The following is a 27634-nucleotide window of genomic DNA, read 5'->3' as shown; positions in this document are numbered from 1 at the left end:
ATTTGCTTGCTATTTGTTTGGGGAGAGCTTGTGGATTCCCTTCAATTGCAGATATGCAGGACCGTTTTAATGTTCCTAGGGATGCCCACTTTCGTTATCTCCAGTTGAGACATACCGTCCTTGCACAGTTTGGCTCCCTGGATGTGGCCCCAATATTTACTGAGGCGGAGTTCCTCCTGCGAGCCACTGACCTCTCCAAGCCAAAGGCATATGCCCTGGCCTATATGCTTTGGCCTACATGAAATGAGTGGAGGATATCCCTGATCTCTCGGAGATGCAATGAGGAGGTTGCTTTGACATATGTCACGGTTGTTAGTGCCAGGGATATGCTTATTCAGTCTTGTTTCATTTTACGCCTTTATTACACTCCTGTAAAGCTCAAGCATATTGGTGTCTCTCCCTCGGTATCGGTTTTGGCTGTGCGAGGGAAAGGGGGATGTTTGTACATGCTGTGTGGAGTTGCTCGTGTGTTGTTCCGTTCTGTAGAGCAGTGATGCAGTTCTTGGCAGATCATCATCTCGAGTTTCCCTTTGTTTTGTCTCCTGAGGCATGTCTGTTGGGGTTGATTAATGGTCTGGAGTCAGGCTCTCATAGGCGCATTCTCCTGTTTTGTGCTCGTAAGGTGATTATTATGGCACGAAAGGACACTGCTGCCCATCCTATCACGAGATGGATTAACAAGATCAATAAGTCCCGTTGTACCATACCCTGTATTTACGTTATAAGTGCCCTTAAAAATTAGATAAGGTTTGGATTCCCTGGTTGATGCTAGAGGCGTCCACTGACCCACCGGAGAAGTTGGGTGACCCGGTTTAACATTGGTCCTGTTTAGGTTCCCTTATGGCAGGGAGGAGGGAGTCTCCTAGGGTCTGCTCGGTGTGTGTGTGTGTGTGCGGTTGTCTGTGTCTTGTTTGCTGGGCAATTGAACTCCGGGGGTCACGCATTTGGCCCACACTTTTAGTTCTGCTCAAAGACTCTGCTTATGTGATGTCTATTTGTTGGTTATTTTATACTTGTATGCAACTGAGCTGCTTTTCTTTCATAATTGGGTGCTCTTGGGGTACCCGCCTGAAGAGCTGTTTTTTTTCTTGTTTGTACTGCTTAAAAGTTAAGTGGTAAAATTCAGGTGGTGAGGCTCAAATTGCTAAATTACAAAAATTGATCAGAAACATAAACCAAAGAAGTAAAAAATGAAGATTCATTGTTAGAGACCTTACCTTAGTGACTTTAGAAAAACAGGCAGTTGTTATAACGTTGACTGTTTTAGCATCATTCCTGAGAAACAAGCAAGTCAAAGTTATTTAGCACTGCATTTGTGCTAGAACATTAAATATTTGTAACAAATTATTGAAAGTTTTGGTTTTGCTATCATGGCCAGAGCATTCCCACAGACAATGAAAGGTGGTTGAGTCTGTGCACTGCTGCTCCATCTACAATGTGAGCTTTAGAGTCCACTGCTTGATATTGCAGGGGGTTCGAATCTGTGTCCATGGTGGCAAAACCCAATCGCTTCCCATACATTGCCATCATAAAATGGCCTGATTAGTGGGTACTTCCTGTATTATGACATACTGGGGTGTCATGGGCACAGGTGTTGGTTGTCACAGAAAGTTAAAATCACGCTGCAAAACTGGATGTGAAAAAAATCTCATTGAGACATTGAAAGGGTTTGTCTGGTACAGAAAGCCAATTTTCATACACTTTTTGACTTCTGAATTAAAAGATAGATCCTGTTTTCAGAATCCTCATCATTTGGCCACAGTGGAGGAAAGTTATAAAGAATCTGTGGCAGTACTTGACGGCCCCCCTCATCACTCTGTATTGGCCACAATAGAAAAAGTCTGCAAAGCCTCAGAGGATCACACACTTTCACAATAACCATTTCTCCAAAATGCTTTTAGTTGTTTGTAGAAATTGTCATTGAAATGTATGTGACGAGGCACAATGACATGTTGGAAAAAAATAGCAAATGCAAAAGAACAGGCCAGAACTGAAGACTGAATTTCAGCTAAAAGTGTCTCACTGAACCAAGCACAAAAGGAAAGGAAAATACACCTGTCAGAATTACTTACCAGATATTCCTTCTATATAGCTCTATCATGACATCCAATGATATCTTAGCTGCAATTGCATTGCTGTCTCTAAGCATTGTATACATAAAGTTCTGTAGCGTCTATTAAACAAAAAAAAAAAAAAAAAAAAAAAGTCTTACACGCTTATCTCACACTATTCTTAATACAGATAAATTAGAGAAGGCACTTACTGTGTTCACTTTGTTGTTTTTATGCTTCGCATTTATATTCTTGATGTCTGTCACAATGTGAGTATATAAAGTCTATAATGAATAAGTGATACAGATTAGTCGCAGTCTTCAATATTATTTTATTTTATTTAGCAAAATAGGTTAGATGTGGCCATCTTCCCTGTAAAAGCCTGAAGGTATGTTCATATGGAGGTTATTTGACAAAATCTGACAAGTTTTTAAGGAAAATCCAAATGAAAATGTGCTGATTTTAGATCCTGTAAAAGAAATGGATGCAGACCTCAAGGTATATATTTGTATGTGAAATGTGGTGTATAATTGTAAGAGTAGGAAATAGTTGGGATAGGACTGGTTGTATATACAGTGATCCCTCAACTTACAATGGCCTCAACATACAATAGTTTCAACATACAATGGTCTTTTCTGGACCATTGTAACTTGAAACCAGACTCAACATACAATGCTATGGAATCTGCAAAACGTCAATGGCTGGAAGAACCGACCAATCAGAATGGGCATTCACTGATAAAACCCCTGTATCCCTAAAGTGCATGCACTGACTGGTGTCTGGTAGCGCCCCCTACAGTACAGGGAGGTAGTACATGTTCTGTACTACTTTTAACCTATGCCATGGTTAGCTGCTCCTTTGGACACCAAGTAAGGGCGGCTCCATTTTACTTTTTTTTTTTTTTTTAAGGACATTTCGTGTACTGTACAGGACCCTGAAGAAGCTCTTGTCCTCTACATAGACCAGTGTTTCCCAATGAGGGTGCCTCCAGCTGTTGCAAAACTACAACTCCCAGCATGCCCGGACAGCCTTTGGCTGTCCGGGCATGCTGGGAGTTGTAGTTTTGCAACAGCTGGAGGCACCCTCATTGGGAAACACTGAAAGAGACAGTGTAAGGACTTGCTTCATCTATATTAGTTATCTACTTACTTTTCTTTAATCCTCACATTTTTCTATTTTTGGATGACATTTTGGGGCTTCAGAACCAATTACCAGGTTTCCATAGAGTTATGGTCTCAACATACAATGGTATGGAACCAATTAATATTGTAACTCGAGGGACTTCTGTATAACAGTATTTTATTAAATTACACAGAATAGTCCAAGCAGGGCCCTTGCTATGGACTAGACAACATACAAATTAATGCAATGATAATATACCATAATATTAGATAAAAAGTAGAAAAAAAAGTTAATTAATAAAAAAAATATAATTATAGAAAATAATTGATAGTAAAAATAATTAGTCCATATAGCAGCCACCTATTAGATAGGAGCTATTAGTCTGTTGCTGACCGAATAGCAGTAGACTTTGGCCATAGCTTTTGGCAGATTAGTATAACGAGTGTTCTGATCGCAATGATTGTAACAGATGGTGTCAGAGTTAGTATCGTAAGCTGCAACAAAAGTTAATAGTTGTAGGTAGATAGATAGTTGTTGGTGCTTCTGCACCACTCACCGCTCCGTATCCCTGAGATGGTAGCCCCTGATGTGCTGGGCTCTGTGGCACGGACTGGCTCTGCTCGGCGGCTATAGCTATTGAAAAAGGGGTCTCCTCGAAACGCGTCTAGCACTCTACCCTACCATATTGACCACCTATAGGATCCAATTCAAGCTGGAACCCCCCTGCAATAGGGACCACTGTTTGAAACGAATCAGGAAGTGCTCACTCCACCAAGTGAACGCCGTCCATACATGGTATTTGGATCATCACTGCCTGCGTACACTCACCAAAGCTGCTTTCCGCAAAACTCTCCACACCATCGGAGGAACCCTGAGACTTTACCGCACAGACGCACCGGGCCAGCCGTCGAGCAGAGCCAGTCCGTGCCACGGAGCCCAGCACATCAGGGGCTACCATCTCAGGGATACGGAGCGGTGAGTGGTGCAGAAGCACCAACAACTATCTATCTACCTACAACTGTTAACTTTTGTTGCAACTTACGATACTAACTCTGACACCATCTGTTACAATCATTGCGATCAGAACACTCGTTATACTAATCTGCCAAAAGCTATGGCCAAAGTCTACTGCTATTCGGTCAGCAACAGACTAATAACTCCTATCCAATAGGTGGCTGCTATATGGACTAATTATTTTCTATAATTTTTTTCATTTTTTATTAATTTACAATTTTTTTTCTACTTTTTATCTAATATTATGGTATATTATTATTGCATTAATTTGTATGTTGTCTAGTCCATAGTAAGGGCCCTGCTTGGACTATTCTGTGTAATTTAATAAAATACTGTTATATATACAACCAGTCCTATCCCAACTATTTCCTACTCTTACAATTATACATCACATTCCACATACAAATATATACCTTGAGGTCTGCATCAATTTCTTTTACTGCTTCCACTAATTGACACGTGGGTTACGTGTAACGCAGAAACCTCGGTAAATATTTTTTCCACATCTATTAGTGTGAGCCCCCCAATCTCCTTTTATATGATTTTAGATCCTGATTTGCAGTAGATTTTTGCTCAATGGAAAGATTCCATTTCTTAATGTGGATTTAAAATCTGCGATGGAAAAATCAGTGTGCGAACATTGTTGAACATTAATACAGTAGTCCCTCAAAATACAATGGTAATTCATTCCAAATGAACCATTGTTACTTGAATCCATCATATGTTGAGGGATCTGTGCAATAATAATTAGACAAAAAATAGACAAAGTTATACTCATGTGTCCCCGCCGCCCTGGATCGTCGCTCTCCATCGCCATCATCACGTCTCCACGCATGATGATGACGACGAAGTAGAGTGACGGCCATGAAGGGAAGCATGAAGAAGACGGTCCGGAGCGTCACTCAAGTGACACTCGCTGGGGCACACGGGGCAAATTAAATGGCTATCCAGCAGCAAAAGCATTGTATGTTGATGTTGCCTTCAACATGCAATGGCCATCTAAGCGGTCATCGTATGTTGAAATGATCGTATGTCGTGGCCATCGTAAGTCTGGGGGGGGGGGGGGGGGGGGTTAGGGGGTGGTCACTGTACACATATTTCATGTAAAATCCATAAAGAAAACTGCATAAACATGGCCATAGGAAAAAAGTTCCGGTAGGATGAGAGAAAAAAAAAAAAAAAAACATTCCCCAAGCACGTATACTGATTAGATTATGTTTGTTTCACAGCCTGCAATACTGCATCTTGTTATGAGTATTACGGTTACAGCATTCCACATTCTACAGACAATCCACATTGAATCGAACATAGATGCCAGTTTTTACAGTGTCTAGTAGGATCATGGGATGTCTAGATGCTTGGTTGTTATATGAATGCTATGTAGCAGCAGCATTAAGGCGCAATTGTCACAACATTTTCTCCCCCATAAACTAATCCCAGGTTGACAAAGTGGTTGACCATTACAACTCAGGCATACCTTTTGCTGCTTTCTAGCAGCTTTGATCAAGCTTAAAAATGCTTTTTATTACAGCCGCCACGCCTATCCCCTGTATGTCAGCGCTGGGACCGTTGTGTAATTGACAAACAGGTCCCAGCTCATAGGCCCCTTATCTTTATGTGCGGCTGCGAACATTCAACCCATTCTCCTCCTGTCTGCTTACAGTGCCGGCAGCTAGTTTTCATAGCAAGCGCTCGCTCCCACTGGCCCCAGTTAGTGGCGTAATGCTAGAGGCAATGAGTGAGCTCACTCTTTGTCTCATGTTATTGTGCACTGAGCCATTGGGAGCCTGAGTTGTAATTGTTAACCACTTTGTCAACCTGGGATTAGTTTATGGGGCAAAAAATTCATTACAGCTGAGCCTTAACCTACTCCTGCATGGGTGCAGTGAACAACAGTTATGAATCTGGTCTCTGCACCTGTTCTTTTAGCCCACCAAGGGCATCTTTAGGGTACATCCACACTGTGGACGTTCCGCTTGGGAAATCCACATGCAGCAGAGTCCCATTATTTTCAATGCGATTCTGCTGCTTTGCACTGATCAGCTGTTGTAGTAGCAATGGTGCAAGAAAGGGATCGGGACAACGCTACAGTCCTTTCACAACCCTATTAGAAATACAGCACATGCAAGGACGAGCATCAGTAAACATAAAAAGGCTGTTCTCATTGTTGTAGATGCTGTTCTTTCAGAAATAGTGGTGCAAAGAACTTAATGGTAACCCAATAAAGTAAACTACCAAAAGTACAGTAAACACAGAGGAAGGTAGCCCAAGCGCTGTGCTATTTGGAGTGTTGGACTCCAGCTGATTGATGGCCTACCCATAGTACGACTTCAAACAAACTAATCCATTTGTATTCAAAAATTCAAATCATTACAAATTGTATTACCTTCCTTAGAAGTTTATCATGACATCTCAAAAGTTCAAAGAAAAGTTCCAGAAGAACCGAAGGGCTTATTAAATCCTTGTTTCTTAGCAAGACAAGAGCTTTGCATAAAGTCTAGAATACAAAATGTTACTTATGTTATAGTAGCACCACTACATGTAATAGAAAAAACAATAAATTATGACATTTAGATGTAAATTTTGCAATCTTAAGACTTGGCGAGAATGTTATCATTAGCAGAGATTTTTGTGGTCACCAGCTGGTCACTATAGTACAGTTGCGCAAGTGATAAAATTCAGCACGCCAATCTGTTAATCACACCCCCTGGAAGAGCACAAGAAAAGTGACAAAGCCAGCACACATAACATAAGTCAATGCGAAAAATAAAAACATAATGCATACTAGGGCTGCACGATCTATCGCAAAAGCAATCGAATCGCGATTTTTGCTTTTTGCGCCCTTAAGTCAGTGTTTCCCAACCAGGGGGCCTCCAGTTGTTGCAAAACTACAACTCTTATCATGCCCGGACCGGCAAAGGCTGTCTGGGTATGCTGGGAGTAGTAGTTTCACAACAGCTGGAGGCACCCTGCTAGAAAAACACTGAGCTAAGGGCGCAGGGAGAAAATCACTGGCCGCAGTGGTGTCACGTGTCAAGCCAGTGATTGGCTGATGGGGAAAGGTCTTGTACTGCAGCAATACACTAGGTTTCCTGGGTCCCGCGGAAGATTTGAAATCCGCCCCGGAAACCCAGTGTATTGCTGCAGTGCAAGAATACAAGAAAGTGACAGGAGGGGAGGGGGACGGGAGAATGTGACAAGGGGGGGGGGGGGGAGGAGGAGAATGTGACAAGGGGGGGGGGCAGGAGGAGAATGTGACACGGGGGGGGGCAGGAGAATGTGACACGGGGGGGGGCAGGAGAATGTGACAAGGGGGGGGCAGGAGAATGTGACAAGGGGGGGGGCAGGAGAATGTGACAAGGGGGGGGCAGGAGAATGTGACAAGGGGGGGGGGGCAGGAGAATGTGACTAGGGGGGGGGGGGCAGGAGAATGTGACAAGGGGGGGGGCAGGAGAATGTGACAAGGGGGGGGGCAGGAGAATGTGACAAGGGGGGGCAGGAGAATGTGACAAGGGGGGGGGGCAGGAGAATGTGACAAGGGGGGGGGGCAGGAGAATGTGACAAGGGGGGGGGGCAGGAGAATGTGACAAGGGGGGGGGGCAGGAGAATGTGACAAGGGGGGGGGCAGGAGAATGTGACAAGGGGGGGGGCAGGAGAATGTGACAAGGGGGGGGGCAGGAGAATGTGACAAGGGGGGGGGCAGGAGAATGTGACAGGGGGGGGCAGGAGAATGTGACAAGGGGGGCAGGAGAATGTGACAAGGGGGGCAGGAGAATGTGACAAGGGGGGGGGGAGGAGAATGTGACAAGGGGGGGGGGAGGAGAATGTGACAAGGGGGGGCAGGAGAATGTGACAAGGGGGGGCAGGAGAATGTGACAAGGGGGGGCAGGAGAATGTGACAAGGGGGGGCAGGAGAATGTGACAAGGGGGGGCAGGAGAATGTGACAAGGGGGGGAGGAGAATGTGACAAGGGGGGGGAGGAGAATGTGACAAGGGGGGGGGAGGAGAATGTGACAAGGGGGGGGGGAGGAGAATGTGACAAGGGGGGGGGGAGGAGAATGTGACAAGAGGGGGGGAGGAGAATGTGACAAGAGGGGGGGAGGAGAATGTGACAAGAGGGGGGGAGGAGAATGTGACAAGAGGGGGGGAGGAGAATGTGACAAGGGGGGGGAGGAGAATGTGACAAGGGGGGGAGGAGAATGTGACAAGGGGGGGAGGAGAATGTGACAAGGGGGGGAGGAGAATGTGACAAGGGGGGGAGGAGGAGAATGTGACAAGGGGGGGAGGAGGAGAATGTGACAAGGGGGGGAGGAGGAGAATGTGACAAGGGGGGAGGAGGAGAATGTGACAAGGGGGGAGGAGGAGAATGTGACAAGGGGGGAGGAGGAGAATGTGACAAGGGGGGAGGAGGAGAATGTGACAAGGGGGGAGGAGGAGAATGTGACAAGGGGGGGAGGAGAATGTGACAAGGGGGGGGAGGAGAATGTGACAGGGGGGGCAGGAGAATGTGACAAGGGGGGGCAGGAGAATGTGACAAGGGGGGGAGGGGAATGTGACAAGGGGGGGAGGGGAATGTGACAAGGGGGGGGGAGGAGAATGTGACAAGGGGGGGAGGAGAATGTGACAAGGGGGGGGGGAGGAGAATGTGACAAGGGGGGGGGAGGAGAATGTGACAAGGGGGGGGGGGAGGAGAATGTGACAAGGGGGGGGGAGGAGAATGTGACAAGGGGGGGGAGGAGAATGTGACAAGGGGGGGAGGAGAATGTGACAAGGGGGGAGGAGGAGAATGTGACAAGGGGGGAGGAGAATGTGACAAGGGGGGAGGAGAATGTGACAAGGGGGGAGGAGGAGAATGTGACAAGGGGGGAGGAGGAGAATGTGACAAGGGGGGAGGAGGAGAATGTGACAAGGGGGGAGGAGGAGAATGTGACAAGGGGGGAGGAGGAGAATGTGACATGGGGGGGAGGAGGAGAATGTGACATGGGGGGAGGAGGAGAATGTGACATGGGGGGAGGAGGAGAATGTGACAAGGGGGGGAGGAGAATGTGACAAGGGGGGAGGAGAATGTGACAAGGGGGGGGAGGAGAATGTGACAAGGGGGGGGGGGAGGAGAATGTGACAAGGGGGGGGGGGAGGAGAATGTGACAAGGGGGGGGAGGAGAATGTGACAAGGGGGGGGAGGAGAATGTGACAAGGGGGGGGAGGAGAATGTGACAAGGGGGGGAGGAGAATGTGACAAGGGGGGGAGGAGAATGTGACAAGGGGGGGGAGGAGAATGTGACAAGGGGGGGGGAGGAGAATGTGACAAGGGGGAGATGTGAAATAGGCGGTGGGCATAAAATGGGTAGGTAGATGTGAAATGGAGGCAATTGGACATGAAATGGGGGGGCATTTCACCATTTTTTTTTGTGCATCGCAAATCGCAATATTTGGGCCCAAAATCGCAATCGCACATGCTCGTGCCAAAATAAAAAGTGAACACACGTGAATATACATGCAAAGCAAATGTATATACACACTTCAATTTGCCATAAAATCTAAATTAGATATATAAAAGTTAGATATTAATATTCATACATGGGTATGTGTTAACAACCTAAGAGTCTGTGCATTAGAAGGTGGCTAGTCCTTCCATCACTGTGGAAAAATAAAAGTGAATAGATGTGCTATACGTATCAAGGGTACAGGTGTATAACAGCTGTAGTGTGTTGGTCCAGACCATCACATGATGACCATAGCTTAATATAATTAAAGTGCATAAATATAAAGTGCTAGTGTGTATGCTTCCATCGTGTTAAAAGATATCTCTATGTATATAAGAATATATCAAAATATGATCATGTCAATTTCTATATATATATATATATATATATATATATATATATAAATTGTCACAATAGAATGGGGAGGGGGGAAAGGAAGAGGAGAAAACATGGGGGCTTGGGAGGAAGGGGGAAGAAGAAAGCGGAGGGAAACAAAAAAAAAAAAACTGTGTGGTTAGCTAGCCTTGACACCACTCATAAGAATGGTATAGCTTGCCACAGTGGGATAATAATACCGATATATATGGGGCCATGCTAACTATACAGCCATAATATTGACAATTATTTTAAAAGATTTTTAGTATGAAAATGGTGCTTAAGGTGCATAAGCATTGCGTATGTCCGGTTTGGGCTCGCATCCTAGCAGACTCAGCTCCGTTTGTGCATGCGCTGAACATTGATGCACATCACTAGGTTCATCGAGTCTTTCCCCACTGTGCGCGTACGCCCGAGACTCCATGATGACGCCGGTGGCCACAATGTGTGGCAGCACGGAGCTCAGCTGTTCTACACGGGTAATTTGATTTTAGGTTACTGATTGGTCCACTGTATTATTAATACTCCGCCTTGCTAATCCTAAGACACTCCCCGACGAAGCAGGTAGCGAAACGGTGTAGGGGTTGTGTGTGATCTTATTCAGTGAGTATAACGTGGAGACTCTGCTGTGGTGGCTCTTGTAAAGCCACTCATTGCCAGAAGCTTTATGTGTATAAGAGATTACCATTCTGAGATCTGGATCCATGACTGTGTGTTGTGAGGACAGGATTGATTTCAGCTGCTGTGGGAAATCCTGAAGATGCTCTGGATAACAGTGTGCAGTCTAGAAGGCACAAAACACAAAAACATTATATTACAGCAAGGTTCACATGAGTATAATGTGTATTATTGCAAAAACACCCAAAATCCTAGCCCTGAGGTCTTACTTAACTGCATTTAGATCACTGTAGAACTCTTCAGTGATCTGACTGTAGTACAGTACAACCTCAAGAGTCTGAGTGTCACAGTATAATAGAGGCTAATGGTTAGTACTTTTTAACATGGGTCTCAGTTCACATCATTGTAGCGTGTTGCAGACAGTCCAAACTGTTATTTTAGGATAAGTTAGTTACTTTTTAATTCATACTGTGTGGTACAAATAAAATATGTTTTAGGATAACATGTCACTTTAACCCCTTAACAACCATGTACGTAAATGTACGTCCGGGTTTGGCGGTACTTTGCGCACCAGGAGGTACATTTACATCCTGTGTAGGACCGCGCAGATGTCCGCCATTAACCCTTTAGATGCCGTAATCTGTACAGATCACAGCATCTGCGGCAATGCGCATGATAAAATAGATGATCGGATCGCCCGCAGCGCTGCTGCGGCGATCCTATCATCTGTAATGGTGGACAGAGGTCCCTTCACTTGGCTTCGTCCGTCTCCCGGCATCTTCTGCTCTGGTCTGAGATCGAGCAGAGCAGAAGATGACCGATAGCACTGAACAGTATTAGAAATCAAATGATTGCTATAGATAGTCCCCTATGGGGACATAAAAAGGGTAAAAGAAAAATAAGTTGAAAAATGTAAAACGTAAAAAAAATTATTTAAAAAAAAAAAAAAAAAAAAAAGTGAAAAATCCCCTCCCCCGATAAAAACGAAAATTGTCTGTTTTTCCCATTTTACCCCCAAAAAGCAAAAACACATTTTTTTAATAAACATATTTGGTATCACCACGTGCGTAAATGTCCGAACTATCAAAATAATGTTAATAATCCCGTACGGTGAGCGGCGTAAATGTAATTTGTTTTTAAAAAGTCCAAAAATGCTGCATTTTATTAAAAAAAAAATTAATAAAAATTATATCAAAGTTTTATATATGCAATGTGGTATCAATAAAAAGTACAGATGACATCGCAAAAAATTAGCCCTCATACCGCCCTATATATGGAAAAATTAAAAAGTTATAGGTGGTCAAAATAGGGCGATTTTAGATTACTGATTTTGTACAAAAAGTTTTAGATTATTTTGGGGTATAATTTTAATCGTATTGACCCACAGAATAAAGAACACGTTATTTTTACCGTAAATTGTACAGTGTGAAAACGAAACCCTCCAAAATGTGCAAAATTGTGGTTTTCATTTAAATTTCCTCCCTAAAAAAATATTTTTTTGTGTTCGCCGTACATTTTATGGTAAAATCAGAAGTTTCATTACAAAGTAAAATTGGTCACCCAAAAAACAAGCCCTTATATGGGTCTGTAGATGGAAATATAAAGGAGTTATGGATTTTAGAAGGAGAGGAGGAAAAAACTGAAATGCAAAAATAAAATTGGCCTGGTCCTTAAGGTGAAAACGGGCTTGGTCCTTAAGGGGTTAATAAGAAAGGGGGGGGGGGGGGAAAGAGAATACATAAGGGGTTTTATACCCTGTGAATATATAGGGCTTGGTGTATACAGTATTAGTTACCCCCTTCACTGTCCTAGGGCGCTATAATTGAAATACTGTGATAGTGAACATCAAATTCCAAAAATAATGTAGAAAGTATCTTACCTGTGCCATAAACATGACCAACGTTGCCAAATCCTTGTTAGGCCGGTCTGGCTGCAGCTTGAATACCTCAATGACAGACTGGTAGTGCTTGTACTGCTGTAAAAACTTCACACAACAAGAATACCTTAGTATTTACCATGGTATAAAGCCAAACCTTCCACTGTTTGAATGTGATGTTCCTAATAATTGCCAGGTAGTACACGGCCGTTCAGTCTGCTGGTGTAGTCCTGACCGCTGAGTGCCAACAATAGCTTAACAGGGTAGTTTCTAGGGCACCTTACATGATCAGGTACCATCTTGTCCACTTTCATTAAAGAGCTCAGGAGGTGGCCATATACTTTCACGTGTCAGCTGAAAGCTCATGTGCCCAAGAGTTTCATTTAATTAGATGAATAGAACAGCTTAACCTGCTGGCAGGTATGGCACACTGTGTAAGGTGGATGGCAGCCTCCCATGCCTCGTAGTATTTGTATATGCTGGATAGAATAGCACATGCCATTTTATTTCATTTTGTACTATTTTGTAAATCAGGTTCCAACAGAAAAACAAAAACACTCAGTGCAGCGGGAGGCCCCACCGTATGATGGGCAGTGAAAAAACACGTGAACAGAGCCTGCTCCTGCCAGGGTCACACGCCAAGTAGGCGCACAGCGTCACCGTAACCACAGAGAGCAAACAGAAGGAGGTGGGGATAGAATAGGGAGATCTCAGGAATGACTTCACATAAGGGACAGTTCTAGAGAATGACCTTAATGTCCCTATGCGCCCCTATGGACTGGGCTAGTGGTATGTTCCACTGCACCCGCTGGCACATCCCGCCCCGGGCTACACCCGCTGGCACATCCCGCCCCGGGCTACACCCGTTGGCACATCCCGCCCCGGGCTACACCCGCTGGCACATCCCGCCCCGGGCTACACCCGCTGGCACATCCCGCCCCGGGCTACGCACACACTGGCACATCGCATCATTCCCCAGGCTACATACATACACACACACACACACTAACTGGCACATCACTCCCCAGGCTACACACACACACACACACACTAACTGGCACATCACTCCCCAGGCTACACACACACACACACACTAACTGGCACATCACTCCCCAGGCTACACACACACACACACACACACACACACACACTAACTGGCACATCACTCCCCAGGCTACACACACACACTAACTGGCACATCACTCCCCAGGCTACACACACACACTGGCACATCACTCCCCAGGCTACACACACACACTGGCACATCACTCCCCAGGCTACACACACACACTGGCACATCACTCCCCAGGCTACACACACACACTGGCACATCACATCACTTCCCAGGCTACACACACACACACACACACACACACACACACACACACACACACTGGCACATCACTCCATCACTCACAGGCTCCACACACACACTGGCACATCACTCACAGGCTCCACACACACACTGGCACATCACTCACAGGCTCCACACACACACTGGCACATCACTCACAGGCTCCACACACACCGGCACATCACTACATCACTCACAGGCTCCACACACACTGGCACATCACTCACAGGCTCCACACACACCGGCACATCACTCCCAAGCTCCACACACACTGGCACATCACTCACAGGCTCCACACACACTGGCACATCACTCACAGGCTACACACACACACACATACTGGCACATCACTCACAGGCTACACACACACTGGCACATCACTCACAGGCTCCACACACACACTGGCACATCACTCACAGGCTCCACACACACCGGCACATCACTACATCACTCACAGGCTCCACACACACTGGCACATCACTCACAGGCTCCACACACACTGGCACATCACTCACAGGCTACACACACACTGGCACATCACTCACAGGCTCCACACACACACTGGCACATCACTCACAGGCTCCACACACACTGGCACATCACTCACAGGCTCCACACACACTGGCACATCACTCACAGGCTCCACACACACTGGCACATCACTCACAGGCTACACACACACACACTGGCACATCACTCACAGGCTACACACACACTGGCACATCACTCACAGGCTCCACACACACACTGGCACATCACTCACAGGCTACACACACACACTGGCACATCACTCACAGGCTCCACACACACTGGCACATCACTCACAGGCTCCACACACACTGGCACATCACTCACAGGCTACACACACACACACTGGCACATCACTCACAGGCTACACACACACTGGCACATCACTCACAGGCTCCACACACACACTGGCACATCACTCACAGGCTACACACACACACTGGCACATCACTACCAGGCTCCACACACACTGGCACGTCACTACATCACTACCAGGCTCCACACACACTGGCACATCACTACATCACTACCAGGCTCCACACACACTGGCACGTCACTCACAGGCTCCACACACACTGGCACATCACTCACAGGCTCCACACACACTGGCACATCACTACCAGGCTCCACACACACTGGCACATCACTCCCAGGCTCCACACACACTGGCACATCACTCCCAGGCTCCACACACACTGGCACATCACTCCCAGGCTCCACACACACTGGCACATCACTCACAGGCTCCACACACACTGGCACATCACTACCAGGCTCCACACACACTGGCACATCACTACCAGGCTCCACACACACACTGGCACATCACTACCAGGCTCCACACACACTGGCACATCACTACCAGGCTCCACACACACTGGCACATCACTACCAGGCTCCACACACACTGGCACATCACTCACAGGCTCCACACACACTGGCACATCACTCACAGGCTCCACACACACACTGGCACATCACTCACAGGCTCCACACACACTGGCACATCACTCACAGGCTCCACACACACTGGCACATCACTCACAGGCTCCACACACACACTGGCAACATCACTCACAGGCTCCACACACACACTGGCAACATCACTCACAGGCTCCACACACACACTGGCACATCACTCACAGGCTACACACACACTGGCACATCACTCACAGGCTCCACACACACACTGGCACATCACTCACAGGCTCCACACACACTGGCACATCACTCACAGGCTCCACACACACTGGCACATCACTCACAGGCTCCACACACACACTGGCACATCACTCACAGGCTCCACACACACTGGCACATCACTCACAGGCTACACACACACACTGGCACATCACTACATCACTACCAGGCTCCACACAGACTGGCACGTCACTGGCCAGGCTTTACCTCCTCAATGTATGAGGTCGGGTCCCGCTTCACCAAGTTCTGCAGCTGTGGCAGGTTGTTCGGTAGCTTGTTGTTATTTCTCCCGGACATGATGGCGACTCCGTGAAAGACTCTTCAGCTCCGGCTCGTCCTATCTTCCCCAATGTTCCGTATTCGCTATCTAATGTTTCAGGAACTTACACACGTGTGTACATACTTGCAGGCGACCATGTTGACTCTCCTAGCACGTCAGACACTCCTCGTACGTCAGGACGGTAGCTCAAAAGGGACAAAACTACTGCTTAGCAAACCAGAAACATGGCGTCCTCTAGTGTCCTCACGGGGTATTACAGCCTTGTATTTCTCAAACGGGTTCATGATGTCACTACGTAGGTGGCCGTGTTTTTCCAAAAATTGCTGTATTTGATAGTACTAGGATTCTGGGTTCACATCAACCAAGGACAACATTTGCAAGGTGTTTGTACTGTAAGTTCTCGCCACATTTGCATGCATTTCCTTGGTATTTAGATTGTGTACCCCAGGGACCACCAACATGAGTGATGCCAATCCATATAGCTATAGAGAGCTCTTCCGTGTGGTCCTATATAAATACAATATCTGAAGAAATAATAGATCCCTCTTGGAATCTTTGGAAACAAAGCAAACAATTGCTTGTTTTTTTTTATTGAGCAAAAGTACTTTAATGTTTTTATTAATTTATTTTAACCCCTTAAGGACCAATACAAATAAACCTGTACGCCCCTGAAAGACCAGGCCTGTTTTTTCAAATCGGGGATGTCTGTCTTTATTAGAGAATAACTCTGGTAACGTTTTGCCAATCACGATAATTCTGACATTGTTTTTTGTCACAAGTTGTCCTTCATGTACATAGTAAAAGTAAGCCGATATCATTTGTAGTTTTTTTTTACAATGCAAAAAATCATGGATTTTTTTTTAATTAACATTTTTTGCTATTTTAACACTAATAGGTTGCATATATTTATACTTATTCACCAAATAGTTTATGAAACTTATACTTTCAGATGTCTACTTTATTTTGACGTCATTTTTTTGTTTTTAATTAACATTTTAAATTAGTTAGAAGCCTAACAATTTAACTTGAAATTTTGAAAATGTTGAAAATTTGAAAAGTACATCTATTTTTGTGTGCTATGCAAGGTTTGCAGCAATTAAAAGGTAGTAGAACATAGGAACACCCCCCCAAATGACCCCATTTTAAAAACTAGACCCCTCAAGGTATTCGCTAGGGGGTACAGTGAGTATTTTAACACCATAGTTTTTTGCCAGGAATTATTACAAAGTCAGTGTTAAAAATTTGAAATTTGCAATTTTTCACAAATGCATCATTTGGGGGACATATTTTTTGTACATCACTTCTGATATTGAAAGAAATGCACCCTATATTTTATTTAGCTGCTTGTCCCATGTTCGGAAATACCCCCGCTTTGGCCATATATGGTTCCTTGGCCGCGTGGTAGGACTCAGAAGGAGAGGAGCGCCATTTGGCTTTCAGGGCAGAACAGTACCCCCACCCCCACAAGTGACCCCATTTATATACCGCACCCCTACAAGTTATTGGCTGGACCAGGGACCACTCTGATTGGTCCTTGGGCGGCTGGCAGTATAACGCGTCTGTCTGTGACAGTTAAGGCTCCTGATGGATATATCCGCCATGTTGTGGGAATAAGCACCCGCTCATGGCGAATATATCCATCACTGCTGCGGCTGGGTAGCTCAGTGTGTCCGCTCATGACTGCCGGCGGGAAATCCGCCGCTATGAGTGGACACACAAAGCTACCCAGCCGCAGCAGGGAGCTCATTACCGTGACTGCTGCATAATGTGTAGGATCACATGGTGGACATCCGCAGCATATTACATGCTGCGGATGTCCGCCAATGCGATCCTACACATTATGCATTTTTTTTAAATTAGATTCATTTAATAAATGTATTTTTAATATATATATATATTTATTATTTTTTTTATTATTTTATTTATTTATTTATTTACACTTTTATTACATTTTTATTTATTTTTACACTTTTATTTTATTTATTTATTTATTTTTACACTTTTTAATGCTTTAGAATACTTAGTATTCCAAAGCATTGCAGTTATATGCTGCCTGCCAGTTTTCACTAGCAGGCAGCATATTAGGACGTGCCTCTGGCACGTCCTTTCAGGCAATACCCAGGGCAGACCTGGGGGTCTTTGTAGGACCCCCGGCTGCCCAGGTATGCAGCAGCACCCCGCGATCGCGCTGCGGGGTGCTGCAGGAGAGACAGAGGGAACCCCCTCCCTCTGTCAGAACTCCTTACAGCGCGCGGTCACTTCTGACCGCGGCTGTAAGGGTTAAACTGCCGGGAGTGAAGTGAACTTCACTCCCGGCAGTGCGGCAGGCCCCGGCCAGCCGCGTATTACACACAGCACCCCGCGATCGCGATGCGGGGTGCTGCAGGAGTGACAGAGGGAGCTCCCTCCCTCTGTCATAACACTTACAGCCGCGGTCACTTCCGACCGCGGCTGTAAGGGTTAAAACTGCCAGGACCGAAGTTTACTTCGGTCCAGGCAGTGCAGCAGGGTCCCGGCTGTGTGATACAGCCGAGTCCCTGCCGCGATCTCGTGGGTGCACTGGGCAGCACCCACGAGAATAATGGACGAGTATAGACGTCCAGGTGCGGGAACGCCCGCCAACCTGGACGTCTATACTCGTCCTTGGTCGTTATCGGGTTAAACAATTATTATGGTATAACTGTGCTTGTACTGCAGTATCAATGTAGTGACGCTGCACAGTCAATGTAAAAAATCTGAAAAAAAAATTGGATCTGTTGTATTTTATTCCCTCTTTTCACAAAATTAAAAAGTTTAAATCGTAAGCATTGAAAACCACGCCCCCATGCGTTCACCAATTGTGCGACAAAATTGAAAAAAAAAACATCTTGTAACTTTTGGAGCCTTCAGTTTCTACGAAGTAAATTTTTCGGTGAAAATGACACTTTCTCTTTATTCTGTTGGTTCATATGATTAAAAGGATACCCTACTTATATAGGTTAGACAGCTATCACGCCCCCTCCTGTAGACTTGTATTGAGGGGCGGAGCCTGACATCACACGGGGCGGGGGTGTGACGTGACACGCTGCCCACCCTGTAGTCGCCGGTAATCAGTCCCGGAGCGAACACACTCCCTGGACTGATGGGGTGCCGCGTGCAAGATCACGGGGGTCCCCAGCGGCGGGACTCCCTCGATCAGGCATCTTATCCCCTATCCTTTGGATGTCTAAGCACCGGAGAACCCCTTTAAGTGGTAATACCTCTGACATGCTTTTACTTAGCGACGAGATTCTGAGATTGTTTTTTCGTGACGTATTGTGCTTTATATTAGCAGTAAATCTTTGTTGATTCGTGTAGCATTTTTTGTGAAAAATGTGAACACTTCTGTCGTTTTTTTTTATAATTTTTTTTTATGGCATCCCACCATGTAGAAAAAATACTATCGTCTATGGGGTTAATGCTGCAGAGACTCGGCAGCTGCGGCGGGACCACTGTGATTTACAGCCGGGTTCCGACGGAGACCTCCTGCAGCTGCCTGAAGGAGATCGCCAGAGGGTATGCATACATCCAGTTGAGCTAACTAGCTAGCAATTTGGACGTATGCATACGTCCTAGGGCTTGAAGGGGTTAAGGGTAGGGTCACATGTGCCCTATTTTGCTGCTGCGTAATTTCCTTCCTATTGAAGTATTACAGATGTAAACCCCTAGTCACATCAGCATTCTAGGGGACAGAGAGCAGTGTTTTTTTCACTGAAAAGGATTTTTACTGCAGGCATTAAGCTCCCAGTCACTTTCTTCGGCATAGTATTACAGAGAGGTGCACATAGCTGCCTCAACTTAATAAACCTTAGCAGAGGAGGCAGGAATAATTTTTCAGTGTCTTTGTTCCACAACAACTCATCTGCTGGTTACACTAGTCTGTAGATGGTATAATACCCAGCAGTCCATTCCTAATAGTATTTGACAGAGTGAAATTTTGTGTTTAGTACACAGCTTTTTTGTTAGGCGTACTGTACCACATTTTGAACATGGGGGGGGGGGGGAGGTGCAGTATAATGGGTGCAGTATACATGGGATAATCTTGAGGCCAGTTGTCTATTCATACTTCGGCATCCTTTTCAGCACTTGAAATATATAAGTGGCTGGGACAAATACAGGATGTAGGATGCTCTCTCAGGATAAAGTGCTCATTCCATATTGATTAACTGGTATCCTATTTAGCCCCTAGGTGCTATAAGTACTATGACAGACACATTAATGGGGAGGTTATACTCTGTCGCTCACGAGAAATCTTGGATTATTTACACTGCAATATCTATTCAAGAAAGGCAGCAAAAGAGAAACCTTCATTTAATCCTCTGGGTGTCATACTCTTGAGTCGGTAAATCCACCTTGCTTCTTCTCTCAAGAAACTTCTATCCACATTGCCTCATCTGGGCCCTAGACATTACTGGCATAAACCTAAAAATTTGATTTCTTGTGTGTTGCCGTTGTGATATGCTTGCATGTGCCGAGATACAGGTGTATCTTTCTTGGTGCGAATACCACTGAGATGCTGTGAGATACGTCTCCTCAGATCCTGTGTGGTTTTTCCCACATAGATTCTCGGACATGTACATACTGCTATGTAGATAATGTTTTTACTACTGCAGTTAATGAACTGTATGATAATATATAGAGAGAAAAAGGAATTCACTGCAATTAGTAGCACACCACGAAAATATAATATTCTCTAATAATTTTATTGATGCTCAAAAAAGTTAACAAAACAGTGTATTGCACACATGATACTGAGTACAAAAGAATTTAAAAGCATCTAAAAACTGACTCAAAAGAGTAAGGAGTGTTATATTCTCAATACTTGCGCAGCGTGGACAAGAAGCAAGCGTCCCAGACCGGAGTGAGGCAATGTGGTATCCACAACGCATAGGAAGAGGACGGGGTCACCATTTTTCTCTCTATGTAGTATATTGTGTTTTTAATCAAAGCACCCAGTATAATCAAACAGGTGAGCCCCCCCCTCTCTTTGTTTTAGAATGAATTGTCTCGTGTCATAAGTCCGAGAATCTATGGGGTTCGTAAAGATTTTAGTTTTAATAATATGTGGACAGAAGGTACAATGCCCACATGGAAAGGAGCCAACTGTGTTGTTTTTGAGCCATGTACTTTTTCTTTCTGAGGTGTCTAGATGACTATGGACCGGTTGATCACGTAAGCTGGGTCCCCTCCTTTATGTGATACTAGGATCATCCCCAATTACTGGTCCTAAGTCTCTATCTTTTACCAATAGATGCCAGTGCTTTCTTAGGATACCTATGATTTGATGGATATAACCATCATAGGTTCCAATGCATCGTATCCGTTCTGTTTTATCAGAAGAGGTTGGTTGGGACAGCATGGTTCCTCGATCCACAGTCCGTGCTCTCTGATACGCTTTCTTTAAATGTTTTTTAGGATTCCCCCTGAGGACGGTGCTAAAGCACCGGAACTAGTAGAGGGAGGCAAATTCTAATGTTTTTAAAAAGCATCAAGGCATTCCAGTCTTTTCGGATGACTCCACTACTTTCGCAATTTGCGAATATTGAAACATTCGTCAATCTAACTATGGCCGACATTGAAGCTATACAGCCAGGTAATGTACCAAAAGATCACCGTAGTGATCCACTAGTTCCCTGAATTTACCATATATTAAGAAAAAAATATATAATTAAATTTTATTACTTCATATTGTTTCACACACAAGAAAGATTAAAAATCAGGGTGTCTCTCTTTCCAAAAATTATAGTATACAAAGAGTAATGCCAGGACTCAATAGTAATACTGTATGCACCTGCAGTGTGCCATACAGAGGGAAAGAACACCGCTGTGTTTTAAAATCAATTTGCAGCCCCCCTCGACATGTTTTGCCGCTCACACGGCTTTGTCAAGAGGTAACAGGGCTATGAGCAAAAAACGCAGATGAAGGGGTTTATATCACCTCCCATCAGGACGTCATTGTGCAGGAAGTGCTTCATCCTTATTGGTGGAATGCCCATCCCACCAATCAGAGCACATGTCGAGGGGGGCTGCAAATTGATTTTAAAACACAGCGGTGTCCTTTCCCTCTGTATGGCACACTGCAGATGCATACAGTATTACTATTGAGTCCTGGCATTACTCTTTGTATACTGTAATTTTTGGAAAGAGAGACACCCTGATTTTTAATCTTTCTTGTGTGTGAAACAATATGAAATAATAAAATTTTATTATATTTTTTTCTTAATAAATGGTAAATTCAGGGAACTAGTGGATCACTACGGTGATCTTTTGGTACATTGGTTGGATTAACCCTCCATATATTGGTCTAATATGGATTATACAGCCAAGGAGACACCGTATTAACTCCAACTTAACGCCTGCAGAGCAAGAAGCTCTGGAGACATTGAAATCGGACCGGTCCTTGGTCATCAAGCCCTCCTATAAAGGGGGCAATGTGGTGATCATGGACGGGTCTGACTATGTCTCCATGGATCTCCTCTCAGATCAAACCAAATATGAACCTACACCATCAGATCCTACAGGTGAATACCTTTGCCAATTCAAAAAAAACCTTGAATAAGGCAAGAGAAGATTCTTTAATTTCTAATGATGAGTACAAATTCCTTTATAATCCACAACCCACAATTGCAATGTTTTATGCGTTGCCATACACCCATTCGCGGCAGACCAATAGTTTCTGGGAACGACTGCTTGACTCAAGGGGCCAGTATGTACCTTGACAAGGTACTGGCACCCTTTGTGATTACTTTATCGTCGTATCTCAAGGATACGAAAGATACGATACTGAAATTACAGGATATAGTTGTTACCAAAACCACAATACTTACCAGCTTAGATGTGGAAAGTTTATATGGTAATATCCAACATGAATTTGGTCTGACCGCAATTTTTTGAGCACAAAAAGCACTTTCTTCACAAGTCACAATTCTTTTCTTATTGAATTATTGAAGTTCATCTTAACACACAATTATTTTTTATTTAACAGCACTTTCTATCATCAAACACAGGGCACTGCTATGGGGTCTTCTTGTGCACCGACTTATGCTAACTTATTTTTAGGGTGGTGGGAAGACACTTTTAATTTATTCACAAATCACATTATTTTTGGGGGGCACTATATCGATGATGTCCTGTTGCTTTGGGACGGAGAAAAAAGTATTTAACTAAATTTATATTTTTTATAACAAAATTTTGATTAATTTTTAGTAAAGTGTGTGTGTTTCACTTTTTTCCCTCTATTTTTTTTTACATTTTTTAGGTAGTATTACTACTCCCAGCATGGAACAGACTGTACCTGTACTAATAGACATTTCACCCCGAGTGTCACTCCTGACACCCGATGCGATTGTCCATAATATAGCAGAGATGCAGAGCTTCTCTATACAGCGCTCGCATCTCTGCTCTATACTCCAGGCGGCCAGTGATGTGAATAGAAATTCACCTCACTCATTTATATTCTCCGCCCAGAGTGGGGATTGGCCGGATGGTTGCAGCCAATCACCGCTCTCAGAGGGAAATATGAATGAGTGATGTTTTATTCTGGCCGATCAGAGTATAGTGCAGAGATGCGAGTGCAGGAGAAAGCTGCTCCGCATCTCTGCAATAGATAGGAAGATCGCATCGGGTGTCAGAAGTGATACCTGCTGTGATCTGTCCTTAACTGCAGGTACTACTACTCCCAACATGGAGCACACTCTACTCCATGCTGGGAGCTGTATTACCTGCTTTAATGGACAGATCGCAGCGAGTGTAACTTCTGACACCTGTTGCAATCTATTAATGCAGGTATTGCAGCTCCTAGCACTGAGCAGAGTGTGCTTCATGTTGGGAGTAGTAGTACCTGCAGTTTAGGAAAGATCACAGCGGATGTCACTCCTGACACCCGCTGTGATCCTGCTGTATAATGTATAGATGCGGCCGGCCACTCTTCTATGGTCCCCTGCACTGATGTATATATACACCTATTCATATTTCCCACAGAGAGTTGTGATTGGCTGGAACCATCTGGCCAATCACAGCTCTCTGTGGGAAATATGAATAGGTGTATGTATATGGCAGTGCAGGAGACCATAGAAGAGCGGCCGGCCACATCTATACATTATACAGAAGGATTTCAACGGACCCGGGCGATCTGTCAATTAGTACAGGTACTGCTACTCCCATCATGGAACAGTGTGTTTCATGCTGGGAGTAGTAGTACTACCTAAAAAATTTAAAAAAGTGAAAAACACACACACACTACATTTTTATTATTGTCGGCTAAATTTTTTGTGCCCTGCCTGCCCACATAAGTTGATCCCTGTTTTAAAAATTAATAAAAAGTTTGTTATAAAAAAGATAAATTTCGTTAGATACAATTTTTTCCATCACTACTGTATCTTTTTATTTTTATTTTTTGTTTAATGGTACCCTTCGAAATGTTTTTAAAAAAGGTATCTCCATCATTTGTTTGGATCGCTGAAGTCCAAAAAAGAGTAAAAACCGTCTGCAAAAACATTGAAACCGACATGTCCTTTTTCTTGATGTTTTTTTTCCCCATAGACTTCTATGGGAGAAAAACGCCACGAGTTCAGAGAAAAAAAAAATGGCATAGGCTCAACATGCTGCGACTTTGAAAAAGAGTGAAAAAACGGCAAAAGGATAAAAAAAAAATGCCAACCGAAAAACGCTAAGTGGAAAAATAATTTTGTTATTTCTCATTGATTTACAGCTAACATCTGGCCACAGAGTTTTTTCAATGAAAAAACGCCATGGGGGCCGTTTTGGCATTTTTTGAGGGAAAAACGCACAAAAAAACCTAAGTAGAAACTTAGCCTTACAGTGCTGCATGTAAAAATTGCAATTGCTTTTTTTTCCCCACAGATGGATTTCAATTCACATACTGAATGCAACACCCAAAGGTGCACAACCTAAATGCAATAAAAATGAAATGAAAAAGAATAGTGTGAATAAGATTTCATAGAATTAAAAATAAAGTCAAGGTATTATGCAAAATATAATTTACCTTTATTAACAGTTTTAATTTTCAAGTCATTGAAAAGGCATTTTTACATTGACAAGCTTATATAAACTGTACAGCAAATGGTAAAATAGGACTGATGATATACATTAAAAAAATTTAGCAGTTGACTGCTGGTGTGTCAATTAGGTGTCATCCACACTGCGGACATTCCCTCGGGAACTTCCACTTGTTTTCAATGGGATTCTTCATCTCTGTTCAGACTGCGGAATCACCACAGTGGAATTCGACAGGCAGTAAGTACGTCCTCTCACAGAATGCATAGCTGTTTATGAAGCCCTCTGTGAGCCAGTGGTGATTGAGGCCTTTAGGGTACATTCACACACTAAGGATCAGCTGAGATTTTTTTCAACTGTTCTGCACCTCATTTTATTAATAATAATACTTTTTGGAGCAGAGACACTGCACACTTTCTGCTACTGATCCGTGGTGTGTGAACAGATCCTACGGGTGTATTCACACACAGAATCCTTTGCGAATTTGAAATGGTAAAATCCACAATTGTGGATCCACAACTGCAGATTTTACAAGACAATTCTTGTGTAGTTTTAACTGCTTTGTAAAATACATAACTGCTGAATTTACAATTGCAAATCCGCAATCCAGTGTGCGTAAATACACCCTAAGGGCTCGTTCACACGAGTGTATTTTGTTTCAAAGGGACGGGCTCTCTGCCAACTGTCTGCAGCTGATTTTGAGCAGCGATATCTCTGCTGCGGAAAAACCGCCGCAGACCCTATTGACTTCAATGAGGTCTGCGGCAGACTTTACGCAGTGGAGATTCCGCTGCTGAAAATCAGCTGCAGACAGCCGGCGGGGAGCCCGCCCCTTTCAAACTCACAGCGGGAAACCTCACTGCGAGTTTGAAACAAAATAGGCTTATATGAATGAGCCCTTGGGGTACCTTTACACAAGCGGATTACCTGCAGAATTTCTGCAGCGTATTTGCTACGAAAAATCCGCAGTGGATTTTTCTACCATTGATTTCAATGGTTCAGCAGAAAATCCGCAATAGAGGCAGATTTACAGATTTTCCTTTGGACACGTTGAAGTCAATGGTAGCAAAATCCGCTTCAGACTTTGTGCAGTAAATATGTTGCGGAAATTCCGCAGGTAATCTGCCTGTATGAACATACCCTTAGAGAACATCAAAGTTAGAAAGAAGGAGATTGCACTGGAGACAATTCACTATACAAGTGACCACCTGGAGTGTCAATCTAGATGTATGTAAAAAAAAGTAGTTTTCAAAACCAGTGGTAGATTATTCATCCATACAGGTATTCACCCATACAGGTAATGCAACGTTTCTTGAGATGCTTAAGAAAGACCTCTGTTCAGGTCGAAACGTTGCATTACCTGTATTGTATGGGTGAATAAATTACCACTGGTTTTGAAAACTACTTTGGAGTGCCGTCTTCCACTAACTTTCCTTTTATGATTTGGACCTTGGTCTGGCTTTGAGGATAGAGCACCCACTGACTTAAAAGTCACTCACAATGCATCATCCATTCCACTTTTTCTAGATGTACAAATATCTGTCATGATGACAGCACAGACAGAGGCTCACAATCACTTTTAAGCCATGTACTTCATGGTTTCCATCAGCATGTGTGACATTTGGCTATATTGCCTTTATCAAGCATAACAAAAGTGGTACAAATGTTCATATATATATATATATATATATATATATATTTATATATATATATATATATGCAAAAAGACAGTTCATTGGCCAAGGTACATAATTAAAAATCACACTGCCTAAAAGGGGAACGGTGACCAACAAAAAAAACCTTCTTCTTCTTTAAAGTACGTCATTGGATACAAATAAATTTGTGCTGTCACAATCTCCCCATTCTTATAGTTAACCCAATATAACAGATAGAAGGTTGATCCAATGTTGGCACTGCCACTAGGATGTCAGTGCTGGATATTGCCCGGTTGCTACTCACAGATTCTCTGCTAGTATCGGTGCTCTTCCAGAAAATAGAGCCACAACGAAAAAGAAGATATGGAGGCACTCGGTTCTTCTGCGGTTGGTTTATTGAACACAGGTTGACCAGCATACCTGTATGACCTGTGTTCAATAAACCAACCGCAGAAGAACCGAGTGCCACCGTATCTTCTTTTTCATAACCCATTATAAGCACAAGATATGTGACATACAATGTAATAATATTATATATAGTGTATCCCTATTACATGGTCCTACATCATATGTGCATAAATAGTCCCCCTGTGTAGCTGATTGTCCCCTTGTTGAAATCTATAGAGTGGGCTCATTCATTGAGCTCTGGCAACTAGGTTTGTAAACAATGTAAGATTACAAGCACCAAGATTATGACATGCGTGTCCCACCCCTCTGTGTGACATCACTATGTTCCCCGCTTGATTAGTCTCTGAGTTGTATGTATCTGAGTTGTATGGAGCTGCAGATCTTGGCAAATGGGTGCTAGGTGGATAATATTAGCAGTTCCTTTAGTTTTCATGATTGCTGTGTGCAAACAAAAAAAGTCACCTTTATTACTTTACAGAGGAGTCAAACTGGTGGTGCTGAGCTGCAGCAAAACTCCTCCTCCCTCCTCCACAACACCCTGCCCTGCTGCTGTACAGTGCTCAGCTTCCAGCCATTTATGTCAGACAGTCAAAGTAGACAGGGAGGGGGAAGGAGGAGGCGGTCTGCTGCAGCTCAG

General features: G+C 44.1%; 1 protein-coding gene and 1 long non-coding RNA gene across 3 annotated transcripts in view; one reads left to right on the top strand and one right to left on the bottom strand.

Annotated features, from left to right (window-relative positions):
- The window catches only part of SDAD1 (SDA1 domain containing 1), a 49494-nt gene extending 33405 nt beyond the window's left edge, over positions 1-16089 (bottom strand). The window contains exons 1-7 of the mRNA XM_056568700.1: positions 15829-16089; positions 12543-12647; positions 10731-10829; positions 6574-6684; positions 2264-2335; positions 2073-2173; positions 1218-1275 (exon numbers count right to left, since the gene is read on the bottom strand). Coding sequence (XP_056424675.1) covers positions 1218-1275; positions 2073-2173; positions 2264-2335; positions 6574-6684; positions 10731-10829; positions 12543-12647; positions 15829-15918 — 636 coding nt within the window. The 5' untranslated portion in view covers positions 15919-16089. The remainder of the gene's footprint in view (positions 1-1217; positions 1276-2072; positions 2174-2263; positions 2336-6573; positions 6685-10730; positions 10830-12542; positions 12648-15828) is intronic.
- Positions 16090-16182: 93 nt separating this feature from the next.
- Positions 16183-27634, top strand: part of LOC130363371 (uncharacterized) — a 114784-nt gene continuing 103332 nt past the window's right edge. Inside the window, exons 1-3 of one of the 2 annotated variants that reach the window (XR_008891802.1) lie at positions 16189-16293; positions 24782-24900; positions 25045-25178. This is a non-coding gene — a long non-coding RNA (uncharacterized LOC130363371). Of the gene's footprint in view, positions 16294-24781; positions 24901-25044; positions 25179-27634 lie in introns of both variants that reach the window. The other variant, XR_008891800.1, reaches the window with a different exon arrangement.

Source organism: Hyla sarda, chromosome 1 (assembly GCF_029499605.1).
Source record: "Hyla sarda isolate aHylSar1 chromosome 1, aHylSar1.hap1, whole genome shotgun sequence".
Lineage (NCBI taxonomy): Eukaryota > Metazoa > Chordata > Amphibia > Anura > Hylidae > Hyla > Hyla sarda.
Note: the sequence above shows the minus strand (reverse complement) of the source record. Positions and strands in the feature narration are given on the sequence as shown.